Source organism: Lepisosteus oculatus, chromosome 8, assembly GCF_040954835.1.
Source record: "Lepisosteus oculatus isolate fLepOcu1 chromosome 8, fLepOcu1.hap2, whole genome shotgun sequence".
Lineage (NCBI taxonomy): Eukaryota > Metazoa > Chordata > Actinopteri > Semionotiformes > Lepisosteidae > Lepisosteus > Lepisosteus oculatus.
This window is the reverse complement of record NC_090703.1, coordinates 41,573,051-41,597,689: the sequence shown is the minus strand read 5'-3', so window position 1 is coordinate 41,597,689 and position 24,639 is coordinate 41,573,051. Positions and strand designations below refer to the sequence as shown.

Below are 24,639 nucleotides of genomic sequence, written 5' to 3'. Positions count from 1 at the left end.
AGGAAAAAAAAGACTAAAATTATATTTGTTACAATGGAAACTATTTGCTTTAAAATTAAAATGTAATCTTCGGTGGAATGTACTGTATTGTTTAAATGCATTTGTTTAATAACTTCTTTCTCTATTAATTCTTGCCCTATTGCCAATTCTACGCAGTATCCAGTATAATCCAGTTTTACATTTCAAATCAATGGACATGGCACTTGCTCCCACAATTTTTCTGCCTGGGTAGTTATTACCTAAACACGTGTCCATTAAAGCTTATGGATGTCTTTAATTGTAAATTAATCTTTCAAGGATACTGAAGTATTATAATGGATTCCTGGCATGACCTTGTGGATTAGAAATGAAGTTATACCTACTACTGTAGAATTTTATTATGGAAACATAATTTCTTCCATTTTGAATTCTTCTAAAGTGTATACTTTTTAATTTTAATTCTGTACTGTGATAAAATGGTTGTACCATATTTCAAATATTTTGTTTAAATGCAGAGATTGCAAACTGAAACCTTAAAAAGGCTATTTTTTGGTCAGCTTATTGAATTATTGTATGGACAAATAATTCTTTATTTTAGATAAAATTGCATTATTTGGATAATGGAACATTTAAGGGTCAAGAGAATACACTCAACTCACATTCATGGGTAATTTAATTTAATTGTGCAAAAACAAAAAACACAGACTTGTTTTTTTTTCTATACAGTTTTATTTACAAAATGTATTAAAACTCTTTGTACAACACCTCATTAATGAGGCTTAGTAAATTATGCCCACACATGCAATTCTTACTTTACTTTTGTAGTCGCTAGGTTGCTTGGCAATTTCTGTTTGCTGAAGTGCAGTTACAAAAAAAATAATGAAATAAGAACAAAATGAAACAAAAATCTTGAGATACTACTGTTGACCTTCTACAGCTTGACGTAAGTAGCGGAACTTGTTATGCAATCAACACTTGTTACATGCAGTTTTAAAAAGAATAAAACCAGACGTTCTTTTCTGAAGGCTTCACTCCCATAAATTAACTTTGTTTAAACAAATGTACAGGTTTCTTTTTTTTATTTTTCCCTTTTATTTTTTTTTCGGTTTTAATTTTTTTAGAAAACTATCTTTCCACAATTTGTAGTTATTTATATTTAATCCTTTCTTGGCATACTTTAAAGACTATGGAATCACAGTTTTCTTATAGAGGGTGAAATAATTATAACATTATTAATGGAAATGTATTTAACTTGATTTTAAAACCTGGCCTTAGGGGCCTGTAGATAAAATTCATTTCAATACTTTTTGCGATGTTCTGAACGCAGAAACAAATTCCTGTGCCCATAAATGAAATAAATGCCACCAGAACATATCACAGTTTGATTGAAAATGTGCAATGTTTACCAAAACAAAAATAAAATTAGAAATTTAGGTCTCAAAGGCATCATAAACTTTATTAAGTGTTTTATAACAAATTGTGTTTGAATCGATTTAAGATCTTTCTACTCTTTAACCTCTGAAAACAATTCTGCATTTTATTATCTGATGTAATATGATTTGTCCAAAGTAATCATTGTTGATGTTTTTTTATTCTAGACTTTGACTTCTAGACAAATGAGATTTCATCATTGTTCCTGCCAAAATAAGAACACTTCAGACTTTAAATACTATCCAGACAAGATGTAATTCATAAGCAGGTGTTCATGGGAACAGCCAATTTGAGTAACCAACAATCATGTTGATTTTTCCTCCAGAATTGATATTATCTAACAATCAGACACCAAATTTAGTCTGAGATTTGTCTGTTCTTTAACATGTCTTTCAGCAGTAGATTTGTTTTAGTGTATATTGTTATGCACAAACAAAGCATAATTTCATCATTTTGAAAACTATTTCAGTTGTCCATTTACAGCCACATTAATGAGACTTCTACACCACCTTTCCACACTGTTCCTCTCCTGTTTTGAGACACCGGAAACACTGGAGTTTAAAAACAAACATTTCACCCTTAAATTATTAAAAAATAATTTAAGAAGTATTCAGGTTAACCTTGGGTTAACAAAAGGGACAGCAATATGACTGGTGTCCCTTCCTAGTTACTAAAATAAATCTGAACCAACAAACCCTTGTAACTATTTTAAATACATTGACTCGGAACACAAATTTTTCAACATTAGATTTGGATGATTCTGCAATACACTGAATAACGCTGATTTTCATTCTTGCTAAGGAGCTGTTTGACCAGTTGTTGGACAGACTCCGGCTATAAAAGAATTAAGTTGTTCAAAACATAGTCTTTCTTGAGAATACCGTTGTTCTTTCCCAATGACTTCTGATCTTGAATATGTTTACCTTTGTCCAGCACTTCTAGCTGTGCTAGGTTAGCAAGTGATGGCTTTTCATTAAAAAATCTGTACTGTAAGGTTCACAGATTACGATTTCTTCATATCTCCATTGTTTTTTTTTGTATTTCAAGCGAAGCAATATTACTGTGATGAGTTGCATTGTTGTGACTCTTTGAATGTTCCATAAGGCACTGCAGGAAAAATTTAGTTCTTGAAACGACAAGTCTGTTGCTTCACTGCCGATTATCGTGCCATGCCTGACGCCCGTGGCAATGTGCAGTGATGGTGGGGCAGTCCAGGCCCATAGCCCAACCATCTTCTCCATTGCAACCAGTCATGGATGTCGTGTATACTGTGTGCAACTGTGCCCCTCCAAACTGTGTAACATGGGGAAAGAAAGTCAAATTGTAAAAATTACCCAGTTCCTGAACAGACCTCAAAAAGGACAATGGTTCTTTTCAAGGGTACAGATACTAATTCTAAACTAAAAGAATACTATACCAGTAGGAAGGTCCCTTTTTGGGTCATAAAGGCCCATGGGGGAATGGGGCCACCATTTTTCCTTGACCATCCAACACTGGAGGTAGGTCAGCCTATTACCCCTAGTACTCATTTGTAAAGTAGGCTGGATGGACTTGGAAGCTGTCTGAAAGGAATCAAAGCAAGCTACTTTGCTTGCCCCTACCTGGAATTGAACCCAGGACCTTTTAGTCAGGAGCTAGACACCCTTACCATCTGAGCTACTTCAGCTCTGTGCTACACCACTATTTTTCTAAAATTCCCAAAACTGTAAATCTGTAGATAGAGCTCAGTAGATCTTTGTCAGCAGCAATAAAATACTGCATATGCAATAGATTTTTTTCTAAAACAATTCAGCATGCAAATAGGATGTCATAATTGCAATTAATTCAAGGTGAGGATGAATTGCTCTGGATTTAATCCATTCTAATGGAGAGGACGTTTAAAATCCCACATCGCAAATTTCATCTCTTAAACAAATTCAAAGATTTAGGACACCAGCATCCATATAAATCTGACATTGCAAAATTACAAAGGAAACTTTGTAAATTCAAAATAATTCTAAGAATGAATACACAATACATTTTTAAAAAGTGTTTGCCATCAAGGCAGGTAATAAACAAGGAAAAAAAAATTGGATGTCAAGTCATACCCCTATATTTTCACACTCTCTGTTCCATACACGTTGTATCCTTCTCGGTATGTGGCAAAATTCTGGGTGTTTGTTGGGGGGGCAGGTTTAAAGTTTTGAGCATTCTTTGCAAGTTTCAGTCTTTTGGATTCTGCCCTTGACTTGTAACAGAATTCTATTAAAGCTACCATCATGGCCAGCCCAAGCCCTCCAACAAGAATATAGAAGACTCCAGCTACATTGCTCAGGCTCAGCGCGCTTGTCTTGTCCTATGAAAGGTGAATAGAATAATTAGGATTTTTCATACTAGAAGGAGGCTAACAGAAAGCAATAGTCTAGCAAAACTGAACAACAATGACAATGACTACAAGCTCTATCCTTTTGTTTTAAAAGCTTCTGATTCAAATCTCAGCAAAGACTGACATTCGAATGCAGACAACTTTCATATTTTGTTTTATAGCTGTAATAACCTTTAGACCTTAATTGAAAATAAATATTTCTAATGGTGTCAATGGCATGTCGAATGTTAACACCACATATTTCAGAAATATAAAGTGAAACATTCTGCCTTTGCTGAGGGATTAAATAAAACTACAAGCAAAATGTTAACTCCTGATTGATATGTCTTTCCTTGGCTTTCCTACAATAGTCAAAAGCTTAGAGGAACTTCAGACATTTGCAGTCAAGCCAATTTCTGTGAGAGGACAGAACCAGACAAAGGATGTCAACACATGAAAGTGTGCATTTTTTCTCTGAACAAAACAGCTTTGGTGAATGTAGAGGATATATTTCACCTATCTTTTGTTAGAAGCTCATTTAAGCAACTACTATAAGGAAGATGGTCAGCAACTCACAGGTCAAATCTCCACAGCCCTGGCTAAACAGGTCCTAATTCAACAAATATGAACTTGATCACACTCTAAACTGTTTGTGTGCAACGTAATCAAATCATTTTATTTATAATAATCGCTCTATAACTCTAAAAGCAAGCCTTTTAAAAGTAAATCCAACCATTTTGCTGCTGCTACAATACCTCCCAAACTTATTTATTGAAAATGTATTTATAAGAGTTTTACTATTTGCAATTTAACTCTCTGAGTGTTTTCAGGGGCACTTGTGTGTTTAATCCAGAATAGTTCTGATCATCCAAATCCTTCTGGAAAAACAACTTCCTTTGAATGACTCACACTCTGGGATAGAGGGAATACTATGTTCTCAAGAGGGTTAAGTAATAGGTTTATAACATTCTTTGACTTCAAATAGTGTGCAAACAAAATACACTTATTTTGATCACTCTTTCAGATGGAACTCCAACTTGGGATTTCAAGGCATTTGGAAGTCATTTTGGAGTGATGTTTCAAAATAAGAAACTTTGTCAGCCACACTACAAGAGGTTAAAGAATCTAATAAACATAATCCATGCAAATAAGTAAGAACGCTAATAAATCAACTTTTAATAAAAAGTTTGGTTAATAAAGACAACAGCATAATAGTTAAGACATCATGAATGTAAGTATGAAAATGAAGAAATATGACACTATTGACTTTCTTATTATAATATCAAGACTTTAAAATGCATTGCTTATTTATACTTCATAAACATATTTCTGTGGCATGCTGTACTTATTCTTCTATAGACAAGACAAAATAACATAGCATGAAAATATATATAAATGTATTTTACAGTACTGTAATCATTACTTTATTAAACTTGTGAGTACTGATAAAAATAAAATACATCAATACTTTAACGGGAAGGAATGACTGAATACGTTATGCGTTAAAAAATTAATAGTTTACTTTATAGTGGAAAAATAAAAATAAAATAACTAAACAGCTTGATATTTGTTTAAATTTTAATAACAAATGAATCATACAAAAATAAAAGAATAGATGCTTTTTGAATATTGCTTTTTTCTTTGCATATGAACAATAAGGTCAAAATGCAATTTGGAATCAGTACAAAAGACCTGCAGCGACTGACCTTACTTCCAGAGTCCTTGGTTCCACATTCACCCTTATCGTACCACCATTTGTTTTTCAGCTTGTCTAAGATGCCTTGTTCACTGAGTTTCAATACTGCAAGGTTTACAGGAGTTCTTCACGTGGGAAATAACATAAATAACATTATATTATGTTATTTTATGTTATTCAAGCTTTTAAACTACTTCATATTTTACAAAGCGATAAAGCAGGAATCCTGGCCAAACATAACATCATAGAGTGCAGGCAAACTGTCTATTACCTTTTATATACCAACACTAGTCTAAAGTGCCAGGCCTACCCATATCGCTTCGAGTAATCGGCACACACTGTTGCAGAGTTTGACAAGAGTCAGGAACTGTTAAACCGTAGACACAAGAGAAAAACAAACAGAAATGCTAAAGCTGTGTGTGGCTTTTTTACCAGTACTTAAGAAAACCGATCCAATAGGAACCCCTACTTGACTGACAGGCAAACAAAAACCACCAGTTAAATTTCATACCAGTTGAAGAGAACTGTAGTCAGTCTCACAAAAGAACCATACAGACTCACACAGAGGATTTTAGATTCTTCTTTATAAAAGGGATCATTGTTGCATAGCATTTCATTCATCACCACATCTTCGCATCACCATTCAAGTCATTAGACACATGAATGTTAAATGTTAGCTTGATTTACACAAAACACTCTCCCCAGGTTGTGCTGGATTTCAGCAAATTGACTTTACGTAAAATCCACAATAACATTTCTGAGTTAAGAAGAGCATACGTTAGATTTGTGAAAAGCAAATAGTGTGGCCAGTTCCCACCGTGAACAATTTAACGTAAAAACCCCTACCAGGGCTCCATTTTACACCTCAGTTTTGCTTTGCTTTCACACACATGTGGCAGCCTCATGGTGAAAAGCATAATTTCACCATGAGTGCTTTTTCATTGGAGATTGTGAGTAACCATATTGCAATCATATATCTGGGCAGTATTCAAGAGAATCTATCATTATTATTATTTACTGTGCATTTTATGTTGTGTTAAACTTACTGAGCAGTACAGTAGAGTATAAATGCGTTAAAATGCATGAAATGTATAAATGCATTAAAACGTAATTTGCTCTTATTTACTGCAATGTCTGTTATTAACCGTATGATATATTTGGTGTATTATTATTGTAATTATAGGGTTTATAATGTTTTTTTTAAATTCATTGTTATTTTATTTCTCTCCTCTGTGTAAAAGGAGTAAATTTCCATTCTTTCTCCCTCATGGAGTTGCTAACTGCTGCACTCTCTTCCCCCTACTGTGATATCTGTGTCCTGTTGAAGGACAATAAACCCTGGTGGAACTATAACTCTGCTCTCCTGTCCATCTTCCTCACTGGCCAACACAGGAAAGATGAAGGAGGATCACTGCAATAGCATGAATAGTTTTCTCTATGCACGTTCAAAAATGGCTAAAGAAGGATAGTTTCTAACTTATGTTATGTTTGGGGTTATGTAAAAACTTGGGGAATGGGATCTTTACATAATCAGGGGAGTGGGTGTTTAGGTTAAAAATATATCCTGAAAAGTAAGTCTATTCAATATGAAATAAATCCAACTTTGTTAACATATATATTAAAATACACATGGAAATAAAGTAGTTTCCTTAGTTCTTTCTCATCCTAAATTAAATAATATATATTAGTATGCCATTTTGTGTCGCTGAAGGTGGAATTGTAGCGGATTGCTTGTTTAGACATTCTTAGAGCATTTCATAACAGCTTCAGACAAATGCCCACATACTGTACACCTGCAACACCCTTTTTTTTACAAAAAACAATCCCACACTTTCCAGAAAGTGATACCTACAGATTCCATGTTATCAAGCTCAATAGTTCTGTAGGATTTTCAAGAAATTATACAGTATATCAGTATTGCTGTTAAATTTCTGTTTTTCATTTGTGTTCTTAAGATGATAAATGGCTGTTTTGCAACTCCATGAAATATATTCACTGCAGTATTCAACGTTTTGCTTTGAATTAATATTCCAGGCAAAACACTACACAAATTATGCCATCTGAAAGAGCACAGAATTATGCTGTGTTTGTGTTACACAATGAGCTAAGAAGGAGACTCCCAAATGTCCCATTTTTCCTGAGACTCCCAAATAGTTGCATTATGTTGCACTGTACTGTTCTTATCTTTCTATGTGATTCAAATGCTTTATTACAAGGGATGTGTGTACCTTTTATAGGATATGAACTTTGATCATCTAAAGCAAATGTTGTACCCGAACATTCATGATCATTAAACAAGTCATTTAAAAAAGCATTAGATGACTGAAAAGGGTGCCTTTTCTGCTGTCGAGCACTTATTTGTTTTTGGAACCCCTTTGTTATGAGCATGAACGAGTGTCGTAATTTCCAAGAGAAGGCAAATGGAATAAAACTGGAACAAAGATCCCTTTACTCAAGGGAGTATATCTAGTAATGATATAGATAGGAATTTACTTATCTATAAATGGTTGACTGTAATAATCGAGCAACTTATTGATTTAAATCTGTATACTGTGAACTGTGAAAAAACGTCTAAAATACGTTATGAAGAAATCATGAAAAATAGACTAGTTTTGGTGCTTTGCTCACTGTACCTTGGACTAAATCTTGGACATGGGGTGACTCCACTGTTACGAAATGCCCTTCCTCCAACTCTTCAAGACACAAATTCTTTTACTTAGTTTCTAAGTTTTTATGAGGGCCTTTGGCTGATTGCCTTAACAGTCTATCCTAGATATTTTTTGCTTCATTTTTTACTCTTCAATGTCTTTTTTCTGCTTTATCACTAAAGTGTCCTAGGGATTATTATTTTGTGTGTACAATCAATCAGTCATTATTTTTTTCTGTAGCACCCTTCACAACAGGTAGCAGAGACCCCCAGTGGGAGAATAAAAGTCCTCTGGAGCTACCCCCACTCAAGTCAGAATGAGTTTGTGATACATGCATCATGAAGCAAAGATCAGATATGGTAAAATAATTGTATATATATATATGAATATGAAATATTGAACCTGAGTCCCAAATATTAGATTTTGGGCAATAAGGGTTATACTTTAGGTGCTGCATAGATGTAAATGATTTCAACAATTCTAATATATATTTTAGCTTGTTAATAAAGACTTATTATGTAGCAGAATATCCTATTAAAAAAATGATGTAACCAAGAGTCTGGTATTAGTGGCTGCGTACTCAAACATATTTATAAATAGTTCCACAGAGTGTGTATTCAAGTCACAGACTGGGTTATTGGCTAATCGATTAGGATGTGTGTAACAGTTTTCTCATGGGTTTATTTTTGTATAAAACAGTGTCTCAAGGTGAGAGAGAGGACTGGGTTGTAGTAAAAAGACTGAGCTGGTTGAAGGGTTTACTTTATTTTGATAGTAGCTGTTGTGGTTCTTGTAAAGGGCAGGTGGTAGCCATCCTCTCTACAGCTTGTATGGTTGATATTTAGGTTCTTTACTTATTGTTGAAGTCTTTCGGTTTGTAAAGGCAGGAAATTTAGTTTCAATATTTAGTTTAAACACAGTCCACTTTGTTTTATTTATCAAGCTCTACCTAAAGCTGGGATCTTCCACAATAAATTTACTCAGAACTACCTTTATCTTCTCTTAATCTACATTTGTGTATATGTGTCTTTGTTAGCAGACCATAAATAAACAAAATAATAATAATTTAATAAATTTTTAAATAAACATTTAATGTATATTGTTTCAAACACATAAGGTTATTAGTACATGGCTATGTCTTCTTAAGCTGGAGACAACAAAATATTAAATAGGGAACAATGCTTCTAAAATGATATAGCGTATGCTGTACTGTTTAATTCTTAATTAAAACACTGCCAGTGCGATTGTTGTGAATAGATGCACCTCTCCCAAGCTAACAATTTGTCGATCAATACATTTTTAATAATTGTGCAGTAGGTCCCATGTTAGAGACTGACCTACTGGTAATTACTCTTGTAAGAAAATAAGCAATTTAATATGTGGGCCGTGTAATAAAAAAAACTACCACCATTTCAAGAAAGTTAGCTCTGAATGGATGATATGCATTCAGGATCAGTCTTTCAGCTTGCAAATGCATATTTCATTAGGCTTTAATGTGTGCTTGATTTCCTAGATGCAATGACTGATTAAGTGTGATGATGTTTCCATATAAGAGATTTAAAGGTAAAACCTCAAGCCTGAGAGCATGTCTTTTTTAAAAGACTGGTTGTACTGCAGGTACCATCAATTACTTCCAATGGGTATAGCATACAATGCATTCAAAGCATGTATTTAAAATTCTGAAGTTCATATTTTTGGAAAATTGAATAAACATGAAACACCAGCCTAGGTGATAATATAATATTGGTAGTGTGTGTCCTGTTTTTAATCAAAACACTTGGCAATTGCTTGCAAAATAAGGCACTTGCTTTGTATTCTTACAGTAATAGTATTCAATACCTCTTTACATCAAGGAATGGATAGCTATTGTCAAGATCAGCAAAGCTAATTGGCTTGTCTTTGCAATTAGCCAGGTTCATTCAAAACAAAATAATAAATAAAAGACATCTGGCATGTACCCATATTTGCTGGAGTTATATCTGAAGACCATTAGACATTTACCACCTTGGGTTCACCAATAACTTCATTAGTAATTGATTGAACATCCTTTGAAGGATTCTTTCTCTGTCCATTCTCCTACAGTAGCAGTTTTAGTTCTACATGACAGTTTCAAGTATAACTGAAGAGTATGGCTTAGTACTTTTTAATATTCAGTTGCTGGGTGAGACTGAACACTTATGCTTTGTCTTTTTATAAATTAGAAGTCCAATTTGTTCATTTCCTATGATGAACCTGATTCCCCTCAAGACTACAGTATGTATCACACCTAATCATGCAGCTCTGGGGAGAGTCACTGAAAAGAGAGCTGTGTCTATTACATTGTGTAATGACACAATAACAGTCCCTCTTGACTCTTTCTTAGAGCATGGATTCCTCTTTACTAAATACACTGTTGTCTTAAAGAAGATCTAGTGTATCATGACTCCATATCTTAGAAAATTATTTACTGATACATGTCTATTTCAATTTAACTATAATTATTTATAAAAAAAGTTTATAACTGTAAGTATTTAACTAGCACACTGATATAAAGATTTTTAGTTCTGTATTAAAGTACTATTTCTTGATAAAATACAGAAATACAGATCCTCAATATATAATAAGATAAGACAATGAGATTTATGTGGTGGCAATGTCTAATAACTTCAAGATTTCATTTTTAATATATTTATAACAGTGAACTTTGTTGGCTGCTGGGCTTGAAAGTAAAAAAAAAGGAAACCTGAAGTGTTTTTAAATACGAGTTAAAAATACTTTGTGCTTAATTGGCTCTGTATTTATTTCCTTTTGGAATGAAAAGCTTTCAGATCCACCCACAGTGCTCTTCCAGTGCTGTCATTAATCCTGCAGAAAAAGAAAAAGCCTTTGCACAAAACATTAGCAGCTGGTCTTCATGTAGACCTAATAAACAGAATGACAGGCCACTCTTACCATGACATCCCTGTTACCTCACTGCCTAGGAGAAACAAGAAGCAGATCAAGAGTTGTGACATTTGGACAAAACGTGTCTTTTGACAACTGCAGGGCAGCAAGGCATTAATCTTAAAACTTTGCATCATTAAAGACCATTATTTCTTATGGTATTCTTCAAAACATCAGACATTGCATTTAAAAAGCCTACAAAAGACATCCTCTAGTACAGCAGATCACAAGAAACTCTCAAGCTCCTAAAGTATTTGCAGTGGATGTATGAATCTGCTGCATGATATCAATAATCCACCTATAGAAAAAAGGGGGAATGAGGAATAAGGGAATAAGTTCATTTGATTGCTCCTATTATCCCTATTACCTATAATGCTCATGCTACAGACCTTTCCCCTCAGTATGTCACAAATTCTACTGGTCCTTTCCTCCCATTAGCCAAGTAAGGGTTTCCAGTTTGATCACAGTTGCTTTATAAACTGGAAAAGCCACATGGAAAAGCCGTTCTGTTGGCCAGCCTAGATGTTTGTGAATGGTTTCAGACATAACAGCCTTGCCGATTACTCTGCACTAAGGTACCCGGTTTTGGTGACATTGAGGCTGACCTTGGAGTCACCTCCCCCGCTGCCGCACTCTCCCTTGTCGTACCACCATTTGTTTTTCAATTTGTCCAAGAGGCCTTGCTCATTCAGTTTTAATACTGCCAGGTTAACAGCATTTCTTGAAACGATAAAACATAACTCGTAAGAAAATGCACAGGTCCGTGAATGTAGAATAATATTCAGAATTATTATTAAAAGGAGCACGAGAGGACAAATTGGTTAAAAAATTTCACGGATATGGAGAGATAAGAAACGCTTGTACAGCAAAGAAAGTGTTAAATATTGGAAAGGTGGCATGGAGGATAACATTGCTCAGAACTGAAGTGTGCGGGATGGGGAAACTTGTCATTGAGAAGAAAAAAGTAACAACAACAAACACCATGCAATTAACATTCGTCACAAGTGACAGCGCAGCTTTTACAAGTTAAATTGAAAAACCGTTGAACTGTTAAATTAAAAGCGACAACAGTCAGAGAAGACGACACACAGGAAAGGAGGAAAGACAGAGGGAATAAAAGAAAGAAACAGGAGGAAAGAAATAAACACAAAAAATGGATGCATTAAGTAAAATTATCCTTAATTTACCAGATAACCATAGTATATCAATTGGAAAAAATTAAAGTCAGCCTTCAAACCCAGGCACAATAAAAGCACATAAAACTGTTACCTCATGATGTTCACCCAAAAAAAAAGGAAGAAAAGGAAATGACAACACAGAACATCAGGGTAGGTGGAATACTATAACAACATAGAGAATATTGTTATATTATTCCACCCACCTTAATGCTGAGCCTTTGGGAGTCGCCACACCATAGCCCTTGGAGTCGAGATTTCCGCCCACTTTCATGGTGTCACAGGGCTTCCGCTGCTCAATGTATTCATTCATGGTGGATTCGAGTAGGAAGGCGAACTTGCCCTTCGACTTTCGTACCCGGGCAACCCCTTCAGCTGTTGTTTTAGCAAAGACAGAGGGTTCTGCCGATTTCATGTATGACCACATTTTTTCATACACTGCTATTTTCGAACGCTGCACGGGGAGACAGAGAGAAAAAGAAGAAAAACATGAAAAAGAGAGGCCAAACACTCTTTGTAGGTCCAGATATTTATACCGAAGTTTTGGGTTTCTGTTAACAGACCTGAAATATTTATAGACATCGTCAAATAGCAGTGTTTAATATTTTTTAAAAACTTTCAAAGACGTTGAGATAATTAGGGTACATGTAAAAGGTGTGCCACATGTTTAGTGCATTTTCAATATGTTGCATCGTACAATGAATAGATACTCAAGTCCCATTTAATATTCATTTTCATTTATTTTTAGTAATTCAAGATGTATTAGATATTTATACATCATAAATCTTGTAACGTGTTTTTTACATATTGCAGAACTGGTACGTTGAAAAGCATATATTGTAATAAACGACATTGTTACTGAAGACTGTTACCTTTTATTGCTGTATAGAAACAGCTCTTGGATCTCCCATGTAATGTTACTTATTTTTATCTGTTTTAAAAGCATTACTTTAAATGCTTCATGCAACAGAGTTTAATCAATACAGCAGTTCCAAGGTCAATATATGCTACAAATTTCACCACACTCACATACAGTAAGGCAAAATAACATATTTTCTTAGAAAATAAAATAAATAACTGAAACAGGAACACTCAAAGTTCATCTTCTGGATTGAATCTGTGACTTTTATGTTACATTTGAAAAATATTCAATATTTTTACAACACTCGCTAAATTCTGTTTGGATAAATCTGCTTATACTAAACACCTGCGATTTGTTAAAAAATGACACATGACAATACATTTGAATTGAGCACATATAGCATGTCATAGCTTGCTTACAAATGAGTCAATTAGTTGTTTATAAACTGTTATAAACCAACACAATCCAGAATTAAAATGCCTAAAACCATTTAATTATTCTGGCGTTCACTTCGGATTTGCGCCAAAGCTGTTGTCCAATGTAGCATCTTAATTGATCTTTAATATGTCAAGAAAAATATGATACTGTATGCTATAGCTATTTTTTTGTTATACTGTAATTAAAGAAACAATTATTATAGCACTGCAATAATGTAAGTTTAGTTTGTGCACTTAGAAACACTACGAAACACATTGCTAGAGCATGATTTAAGTGGTGCATACTGTTTTTAAGGTGAATTAGGAGGTTTGGTACAGTATGTACAAACTATATAATTTTTTAAATTGTATAAATTATTTCAAGGAGCTGATGGAATATCTTTAATACTTCACTGAGAGGATTATTTCAGAATCAACACTGAGACACAAACAAAAGGATGCAATTAACTATGTGAAAGTGTATTTAAAACGAAGAGCAGGCACACCTTTATGCAAAAGGTTTTGGGAATATGGAACACACTACCCAACCTGTTGTCAAAGCAAATACTCTAACTCCTTTAAAAAACAGCTGGATAACATCATCAAATAAATAAGCTACTTAATGCCATACAGGGATAAACAAAATAATGGGAACTTTTAATGAAAAGGACTTGTATATAAGTAACTAAATTTCAATTAAAAAGGATTTTACACACGTTTCATATTCATTTTATTACTTATTACCAAGACAGTAATGCCCACATACAGACTCAAAACTGGTTTCATGAATACCAAGATAAAGTCAAGTGCTTTCACTGGATCTTAAAATCATTGAACCTTTATGGAAGGTTCTGGACCTTTGAGTACAGAGTAGATTTCTAACCTCTACATTTCTCAAAGAACTAGCCTTTCTTTTTGAAGAATGGTCCAATATCTTACTAGAATAGGATTGAAGCTGTTCTGAAAGGAAGGGGTGTCCCAACTTCTCAGTAGTATTTATATTATTCATATATTGCTTAGTTTATCCATTATTTTGGCCACCCCCTGTACCAAACATTTGTAAAATTTGCAGTATGCTATGCAGCATAAAACTGGATTAATAATTTCCATTGAAAGAATTCAATCAGCAGAATGTACTTTATAATAAAAGCTGTGGCAAATCAAGTTTACATAATCAGAAATGAACTCAATTAGAACAATTAACCTGCAGTTCAATCTGTTGTGGGTTCTAAAGGGCACTTCTTTATAGCATATCGTAACTATTACTACAAACTTTTTCCACAAGTTCCATATTTCAAAGTGAACAGAAAGTACAGGTATACAGAAAGGCACACAAAGTGGAAAACTGAGCACACATAGCAAAATCTAGTGTGAAAACTCGAATAACAGTGTATCTATGATCCAATAATGACAACTACTGGAGAACGTGAAGGGGAAATTGGGTGCTCATTAAAAACGATTGAGAAAAAACAATGTGTTTGCAGGATAAATAGTGCGAGAAAGAGATAAGAGCATATTTCGTTGAATGTAAGGTCAGATCTTGAAGTTTCCCTGAAAGGAACTGGAACAGAACTGAGTAACTATAAAAAGTATCAACTCAGTTAGTCAATGTCAGTACATTGTTTTGAACTGGCATTCTTATAATTTCAGAGGAATTATGCTCTTTACTTAAATAGGTCTGCACTCAAGCACCTAATGTGATAGGATTTCACAGTGCAGAAAGAGAACATATTTTGGACAGTGGTAGACGCAGATGGTGGGGGGCGTGGTTTAAAATGAGTGGGCTCCAAGCCAATTGCCAAATTTGTTGTGTTTTCGACAAGCTGGCAGCATTAGATCATAAATTACCATACGTCTGCTGATTCATTTGAACTGAAACCAAAATGCCTTAGGCATTTTCTAAGGAAGACACATGACAAAGTCAAAACTACGTCACCAATAACAAAAACCACTCACTTTTTGAACTCCAGCTCTTAATTTGACCTAGAGGGATTGACTTCACATTTTTAATATTGTTCAGTGCTGCCACCTTGGACACTATTAAATAGAGACTCTTTTTAAAAGCACTTATAGCCACCATCTTATAGCCACCAAATTTATGTGATAATCTCTAGTGCCTAGTGACATACAAGATTATATTGGTAAGCATTACAGAATTTAAATTGGACAGACAACTTTGTCAGGCTTGTCAGAAATTAATTATATTTTAATATTTTAAAAGCAGTCAGAGAAACTGCAGAATATTTCATTATTATTTTTAATATGTTAAAACCGATGTCTGAAGTGATATGGTACTGCATAGCTGGTGCCATGTTACACTTCATTTCAAGGCAATATTTCTCATGTGGCTTGGGGTCTAGTATTTCTTAGGCCCATTAAACATAATGAAAGGATGAAAGGGCCCATGTAAATGTGAATTAATTTAGTCATTTCCTTGTGTGATTACTACTCTACATATACAAATGACCAATTTCTGTGGAAATATCTTTTATCTTTCATAATCAGGAACTACCATTCATGGAGCCTCATTATTTTCTTCTCTCTTTTTGCTTAATTAGAAATAAAATTCCAACAAAGCACCTTGAACTTTCCCAACATCTATCACTGGAAATTTACTTTGTATTCCATGAACACAGCCCTGTGTTTGGTTGAATGGCAGTTCTACACTTTAGTTATCCTTCATTAAAGAACTAACATAACAAAAAAAAAGAATCTTGCTTTAATGGTAATGCAAAACCAAATCTATATTTTTTTACTTTGTATAATTTTATATTTGCAGATGCTAAGTATTTTTGGGAGAGTACAAGCATAAAGGGCAAATTCTGTAAGGTTAGGGATTCATCTGAAACAAGCTTCCAGACAATGGAGTCTCAAAACAGAATCAAGTGGGATTAGGGATTGATTGCTGCAGAGAGGATGTGTGCCGCCTCAGTGCTTTATGAAGTCAATTTATCAATAGTAGTACCTAGCAGTATCTTAAAAGAAATGAAAAGAAAATGATTCTATGTCCCACTTAATTGTTGTAGTATAGTAAACGGGAAATATTCAAACACACCATTAAAAAAAAAGTATTTATAAAAAATTACAGTGTGCTTAAATTCACCTTTGATTCTATATCTCTGTGCATATTTTGCCTTCAGCAAAGATTTGAATATTTTAAACTTCAATTAGTAACTGTTTTTAAGGTTTTATCCCAATGTACAAAGCATAATATCAGAAAACATAAAAAGCATCAAGAATTGAACACTAACAAGCTTTATTTTATCATGCATTTTACTCCTACGTTCAACCCTATAAAAAAAGTCCTTGATCTTTTATAATAACATTATTCATTATACTATAAAAAGCTAAAATGTTTATATATATGGGTTCTCCCAACAGGGAAAGCTCCTAGGATTAGGAAAAATGGGGAGCATAAGTGCACATACATTGATAGTTGGGGAGAAGGACAAGTCTTGACATCTGACATCTGCTGTGAACTTCTCAGATTGACATCATGGCAAATGCTCAGGTATCAGATTGTGGGAACACCCAAGGGCCCCTGTTTAACTAATGGTTAGAGGCCAAAAATGTGAGGATGGGGAACATACGGGCGGTGAGGTGGCTCTGTGGCTAAGGATCTGTGTACATGGCTGGAAGGTTGCCAGTTTGAATCCTGTGGCCGGCAGAGGAATCCTACTCCGTTGGGCCCCTGAGCAAGACCCTTGACCCCAACTGCTCCAGGGGCGCCATATAAATGGCTGACCCTGCACTCTGTCCCCACGCTTCTCTCCCTGTCTGTGTGTCTTATGGAGAGCAAGCTGGGTTTGTGAAAAGACACATTGCTAATACAAGAAATTGTATATGGCTAATAAAGATCTTATCCTATATCTGCCAAAAAGCTTGCACTTGAATGGAGATCTCCACAAAGATATCAACATTAAGTGGAAGCATCAAACATTGATATAATTAATAGAAAATACAACATATCTAAGCAGAGACACAGCATATTGCTTCATATGTTTATACTTCTGTTGTCAATATGCACCACTGCTTTCTTTAGCATTATTTTTTAAAATGATAGATAATCTTATGTTGATAAGTGAGCCACTAAATTAACACAATTAGAAGTGAACTGTTTAATGCTGTAAAATATTTACTGATTGAGAAATCTAACCTCTACAACAAAATAAAAGATATCTTGTAACAGGAAGTCAACTTGTTCACTGACTGGGAGGAGGCAGCTCCTCCTCTTCATAACTGACAGCTGTGATTGAAATGAATGCTCCCAGTTAGATGGTGCATGGTAGCCAGCAAAACGGTGAAGACTACACACCAAGAAGCTCTGCAGAGGAGTCCCAGAGGGAGAGCTACCTACTAAGCCGCAGGTCCAAGACATTAATAGAGAAGGTCAAGGGGCTGATAGCAAGAGAGTGACACAGAAATAAAGAATGAACAGACTGTTCCACCCACTGTGAGTAAGACCAGTTGGCTTGGTCTCTTTGTGACTAGGAAACAAGACAATGCGTCAGCTGGGGTCTGTTTATTACTGAGATGAAGACTCATGGGCTAGCACTAGGTCTTCTTGAAGGGTGTTACTGAAACATCAGGAGATAAGGAAACCATCCATCCCAGTAACTGAATTCTCATTTTAGTCTGAAACTGGCTTTGCCTTGGCACAACTCAGAGATGACACTCAGAGCAGGTTGTATGAGAAGGTGGTAATGGTAGACGGAAATACAATTGGCCCACTGAGCAATTAGAGCCACTCACAATTCCACATAAAAAAACAACATGCTCTTTAGGTTAGATCTCAATACTGGCTGAGAATTAGTTAATTCCCAGGAATTTATGATTGCTAAATTTAAGGTAAATTGTGTCTGCAGCCCATTCGGTACTAAAGTTTCATGGAGAAACAAGGCACTAGATGAAATTGAGCCAGGCCTTAATAGCCTGGAACTACTGTAGGCTAAATGTGAAGAAATGGTACCTGTCCTACATGCCAGAAAACCAACAGGAGAGAAGAGAGTGCCTAGTGATTTAATTAGCAACAGAGGCCTTCTGTTATTATTTGTTGGCTTGCCCATTTCACCTGGTACGTTGAGGTGAAAAGATACTCTATCCACCAGGTTAAAGATACTGTATGCTGGTCCTGGCATTACTTCCTGAAAGGATTTCAGTCCCTAGCATAGCACAGAACAATAAAAAGAGCAGAATGCAAACACTGACTTCCTGTCCAGAATACCCTCTCTTGGAGAGGGTTAAACTGGGCCAGGACCCATTCTTGGGGTAAAATGTGAGAGGCACCCAGCTTAATTGCCATCCAAGAGGAGGCAGCTATCATTCTCTGTGCTCCTGATACCTGAGAGCTGCGCTCCTCACAATTCAAACGATGACTCCTGGTTAGCATGTGTGTGTGATACCCGGCAACAGGGTGAGAACTACACACCAAGGCGTTCTGTGAAGGAGCTCCAGATGGAGAGCTGACACCAAAGCTGAAGGTCGGAGCCACTGAGACATACAGCCGAGGGACCAACAGCAAGAGACCTGCTTAGAAAGAACTGAAAAGTGGGCCTGCTGAGAGTGAGTCAATTTTTGTTGATGTAGAAGAAATTGGACAAGAGGCCACAAAAGGACCACTATAAGCTGAAGCCACTGTGGCTAACAGGCTGCACAGTGCTAAAAGAAGATCCTTTTTGTTCACAAGGGGGAATGCTACAATACTTTTAATTTCTGCTTCAAAGAATAAAGTGTACTGCTGCACTCTGACAACAGGTTGATCAACTTACAACACACCTTTTTATCCAAAATATTAAGAACAGATGTGATTTTCAGAATACACTTAATCTGGACTATTGAAATTGTTTACACATTATTATAAATAGGCATCTCCCTCCTCACCCCAAATTGTATAAAATACACATAATGTTCCCTTACAACAATTGCAAATATCCTATTACTCAGCTTGCAATTTAATTACATATAATATACAGTAAACAGCAAAAAACTTGGGAAAATCTTTTGTTCGCCTGTACCAGTAGTTAACCCATAGCCTCTTCTTTTTGAAACAAGCATTTAGGGCTAATTAAGAATTTAAGTATTGTTCATAGTAAAACTATTATTAGGGGAACAAAGTAGAAAGGGAACATGTACTGTTGTACAATTTTTTATCATCTAGGCCTTCAAATGTGCTTAATTTGCATTAAAGGCTGAATAAACTCCATGCAAGCACTAAGGTTTATGACAGATGCATTTTAAATAATGTGACAGAACATGATGCTATCCTCAGGATAAAAATCTGCTTGAAACTGAGGTCAGGATCATGTGTGTGAAAACAGTCCAACAATCTTAAAATATCTGTATTGCCTTTTCTAAAATATAACTCAGGTCAGAACACTGGCCTGTAACCATCTACCCTCCAGTTCCTGTCATTCCTGAAATGAAGACTTTAGCTTCTCTGTGTGTCAAAGATCCTTGAAATGAAAAATGAATAAAAAACAAAAACCCAATCTAATGAAATGTTGCTGTTTGCTCAGCGAGGGATATCAAATCCAACACCAAGCTAATATATTTTTAAAGCTGTACTAAAAATGTTAACAGGGATTCTGTAACCAGAGCACATTTTCATCTGCCACACAACCTGTCAGTTAAACTTTGCTGAGAAGGGCAAATAATTAAAGCATCTCAAAGACAACGTAAACAGCTTTCTTCATTCTTAATGCAAGGCTAATCTTTATTGATTTGGATTTAGTCAGGCTTTTTCACTGCTGCTTGAATACAGGCCATAACAGTCAGGGATGATAACTGGTATCAACAAAGCTGTTGCACTTTTGTTTCATTAACCACTACAAACCACAACACATTTAGTTTGCTGCCCCAAAACAACATAGAGTACAAATATAGTATGCATATGATTTTCAATTTTTATGAATGCTTTAAAATTCTTTAGTGCATTATTTTTTTCCTAAAGAAAACTTTAGGAAAATTCCCAGTATTCCCAGTCCAAATACTTGCCAGTAAGCTATACAGACCACTGGATATGTTTTATTAGCGACAGAAGCATGTATTGTATTCTAATTTATACACTACATGCAAAATTCCATTAAACCCAGCCCCTACAATCATCTCAGTTCGTTCAAGGTTACCCCTCACCTACTTAGAATTGTTTTCAGGGTCACAAGCATGCTACCACATTTTAGCTAATCAAGTAAAGCAAGGATCTTGTCAAGGCTTCCCTTTCTGAGCAGCAAAATTATTTCCCTTTCTACCAGAACACATAGGAGGTTTATTCTGAAAGACTAGGACTTCAAAGCAAAGCATAATACTGGGTATTTGACTACCGAGTTGCTTTGGAAGAATTGTAGGTTTGTTTATAAAGTCAGTTGTTAGTGAACACAAAATGTATTCACCATTTCTCTGCACATAATAGCTGATTTAAAACCCGGTCTCAGAAATTAAAAAAAAGCAATTTACAGTTTTTGTAATGTGTAAAAACAAAATATAAGGAACATCAATGCAGCCTCGCAGCTTTACTGAATTTGCATAAGCTCTGCAGAAGAGCTGCAAAGGTCATTTGTCTTGGCTTTATGAAAAGGTGACTGTCTTGAACAAATTAGGATGTTTGCAAGCCACTTTTCAGTTTATTAATACTGGATTTACATTTTAAAAAAGTCACTTTGGTCAAAGACTTACTAAATTGATTTACCTTCATGTGGGATTTACATAAATCTTGTCTGAAAAATACACAGAGCTCTCTAATGTAATCCCCGATGTTATTTGATATTTTAAGGCAACATTACTGCAGTAAATGGGGTTAAGCATGAAAATCCAAACTTAATCAGTAATATAACAAAATTCAACAAATAGAATTGTGCTAATCGTGCTAACTAAAATGCTCACCCCAGTTTGGAGTGTTTCTTTGTGCTTTTCCCCATTATTTATGCATGTTAAAACTACAGTATATTATACCTGCTAAAATTTGATGCACTTTTTGCTGCCCAGATCTAGCCAGAGGCACACATGGTGTTTCAAGCTGACACTATCTCAGAACCAAATAGGTGATAAACCAAAAGTGAGGCTTACTCCATTTCTTAGTTCTATTACTGCTTTTACAAAAATGTTAGCCTGTATGATTAACCACTTGTTACACAGGCTTTATTTCTGACAAATTTGTCATTGCCTTCAATTTTAAAGAAATAGTGCCCCTGTCAGGCCACTACTTAGGTCTGTGAGATGTTTCTTTGTAAGTTTTATTGTTCAGATTCTCAACAATAAGAACAATTGTTTTTTTTTGTTATATAACTATTGTAAGCTGTGTCAGTTTGGGGAATGGTTACCATAATCTATTATTAGTCATTTTGTCCTGGTTTAGTGGTGACTCCAAACATCACAACTCTATAAGAAGAAGCAAGAAAATAACATCTAATGGGGATACTCTATACTTCTAGGAAAGACAAAAAGAAGCAATGATTCTCAAAATACTTTTTTATTTCATTATCTCTGAGGAATAATGACTGCTACATTCAAATCTGGGTGCTTTTTCAGAATATGATGTTTTTTTCAGAAACCTTAAGTGTCAAATTGTTAAATATGTCATCCACTATGATTCCAATAAACAAATCAGTTTCACCTTAGATAAAAGAATGTATTTAAGTACTGTAGCTCATAACATATACTGTAAGAGTTTTGTTCAATACCACACTTAGAATTTATAAAACTAGTTTTAACTTATTGTTTGAGTCTCAAACTGCATTGGTTTGCAAACTATCTGAGAGCTCTAAAGGGTACTCTAAAACCTTTAGGTGTCCAGTGTGAATCCTGATGGTTAATTAATCATACTTATGAAGCTGAACTGGCTATTTTTTCGTGAATTGTTGGCTAAACAGGTACCTGCAAGATTAGGGTTGTCAGTGCCAGATTCATCTCCAAATGACTTATCCATGCTTTGTATGAAAAAGTCATCATGACAACAAATTGATTTTTTTGGACAGCATAAAAGGAGTTCATGAAGAATATAGGGCTAAACAGACAGTTGTGAATTGTAAACTGTAATTGAATTATAAATGCTAAAAAGGAGGAACAAACTAAATGGTTTTTAGTGTGTTGGTGAGAAACCAACAATGTTAAGTGTTACAGTGCTAATTTTTCAATGAGTATCCTTTTAGATGATGCCTGGAACAAATCCCAAGATAGATTTCCTTGGGATAAAGTCCAAGGAACTTGACCATGCAGTTTGTGGTAGAGGTTGGCACGAAGAAGCCATTTACACAATAAAATTGCCTTTGTACAAGAATGTCACAGGAGAATCCTGTAAATGTCAGAGGCAGTGCTTTAAATGCCAATGCATTGACCCTTCTGAACAAATTCTGACACAGGTTAAAAAACTGCCATTGACAGATTACTCACTACGGCATGACTGATGTTTGAATGCTAAGGAATTTATATCTTAAAGCCATTATATAAACATATAATATTTTGCCTGATTCGTGCGTCTCACTGTTTTCAGGCTGCTTATGTCATTACTTTATAACCAAATTATATAGTTGGTAAGAATTTTCTGTATCGCGTGAATAGAATTTATATACAATGTTATATGACAATGTTTAATCACTCACTTATATAACACATTTTTATATGGTTTACTTGATCCCATGATCATGATAAATTTAAAAGTATCCAACTTCAGATTCTATTTTCAATTGTTAATCAGAAAACTACAATGCAGCAAGATTGAAATAAAATATTTTTCATGCATTCTTTATTTTGGAACTCTCACTTCTCATATCTTTGTATTTCAAAAGACTTTTTGGAATTTCCAAATGGACATCTTCCATCATAGTACTACATTAATAGAATGCAATTTTCTTATACAGTATAAAGTATTAGACTTAAATTAGAATGAATGTCCTCTGCATGATCAGTAAAATTATAAATGAAGCAGTAGGCAAAATGGTTTATATTTAATATGAATCTGACAGATGCTAGCCCCTGACAATGTTCTAAAGAAAGAGTTTTTTGTTCAAACACAAAAGCAGGATTGATTTTCCCTGCTTACCCTGAACTCAGTATCCTAAGTTCTAAAATAGCGGGCTCACTCAAACTCATTAAAGACATGACATCTGCATTCTGCTGGATGCATATCATATGCACACTACAGGTAAAGGACCAGAATTATCTTCTTATTACAGCCCCACTTATTAACTTTGACTGCATATGTATGCATTTGTATGCATACTTCTTTCTGACTGCAGAACTAGCAATTATAGAAACCTATAATTTCACCATAAAAAGGATTCAATCAGATGAACTATCAAAGATCTCTTTAAATCCTCTACTCTAAATGATCATTTTGACTATTTAATAAAGCTCCTCAGATAACACAGTCATATTTCAGATTTGCTCCTTTATTCTAAAATATAAAATATGTTAAATTACATATAAATAGTATTAGGTCCAAAATAATTCTTAGCATATTCTATAATATACCAACATAGTATATTTGTTCTATATGAAGGTTATCATTCTGCAAATTTTGTCTGCCAAGGTTACTGTTGCATGCATACTATCTATTGCATGTAGTCAACAAAATAGTTCTGAATGTATTCTGTTTTTGTCTTATGATATTTTATTAAAATTATTTGAAGACCAAAGTTAGTAGTATTTTAATGGTGCTTCTTGGTGAAGATTTTTAATGGAAAAAAATCTGAAACTCTCCACTTTCTACATCAATGACAACTAATAAGAGTTTAAACAGACAGACTTTCCTCCCATTGTAAGAGGACAGCACAGAATAATTAGGAAGAGAATCCTTAAATGTACAGCTTATTATTTCATACCAAAGGATGTTGATTAAAAAGACTTGCTTTGATATTTCCACATGCTTTCTACCATATGGGTCTAATTAAACTAAAATGTCTTTTGTGGAGAATGAATTTAAAATATAACTTGAACTCCTATCAATCAGTGTTTTTTTTTCTTCTTCAGTCATCTGTAATTTTTAATTAAAAGTCCCTTGGAATCATAGCTCACACATACCATTTCCAATCTGAAGATTGAGGATGTAACTAGGGCACTCATTATGTAGTATATTTTAAATCTACAGGTCCCTAACCACCTTTCAATTATCTCCCTTACAATACTTTTGACTGGTCTACAACATAGCTCTGTAAATGTCTGTATGCCAAACAA

General features: G+C 34.7%; 1 protein-coding gene across 3 annotated transcripts in view; it reads right to left on the bottom strand.

Moving 5' to 3' along the window:
• Positions 1-646: 646 nt before the first annotated feature.
• The window catches only part of gria3b (glutamate receptor, ionotropic, AMPA 3b), a 134,429-nt gene continuing 110,436 nt past the window's right edge, over positions 647-24,639 (bottom strand). Inside the window, exons 13-16 of one of the 3 annotated variants that reach the window (XM_006632749.3) lie at positions 12,402-12,649; positions 11,626-11,740; positions 3,498-3,745; positions 647-2,703 (exon numbers count right to left, since the gene is read on the bottom strand). In XM_006632749.3, the coding sequence (XP_006632812.1) occupies positions 3,500-3,745; positions 11,626-11,740; positions 12,402-12,649 (609 nt within the window). In that variant the 3' untranslated portion in view covers positions 647-2,703; positions 3,498-3,499. Of the gene's footprint in view, positions 2,704-3,497; positions 3,746-5,460; positions 5,576-11,625; positions 11,741-12,401; positions 12,650-24,639 lie in introns of those variants that run through there. The other 2 variants (XM_006632748.3, XM_069193467.1) reach the window with 2 other exon arrangements.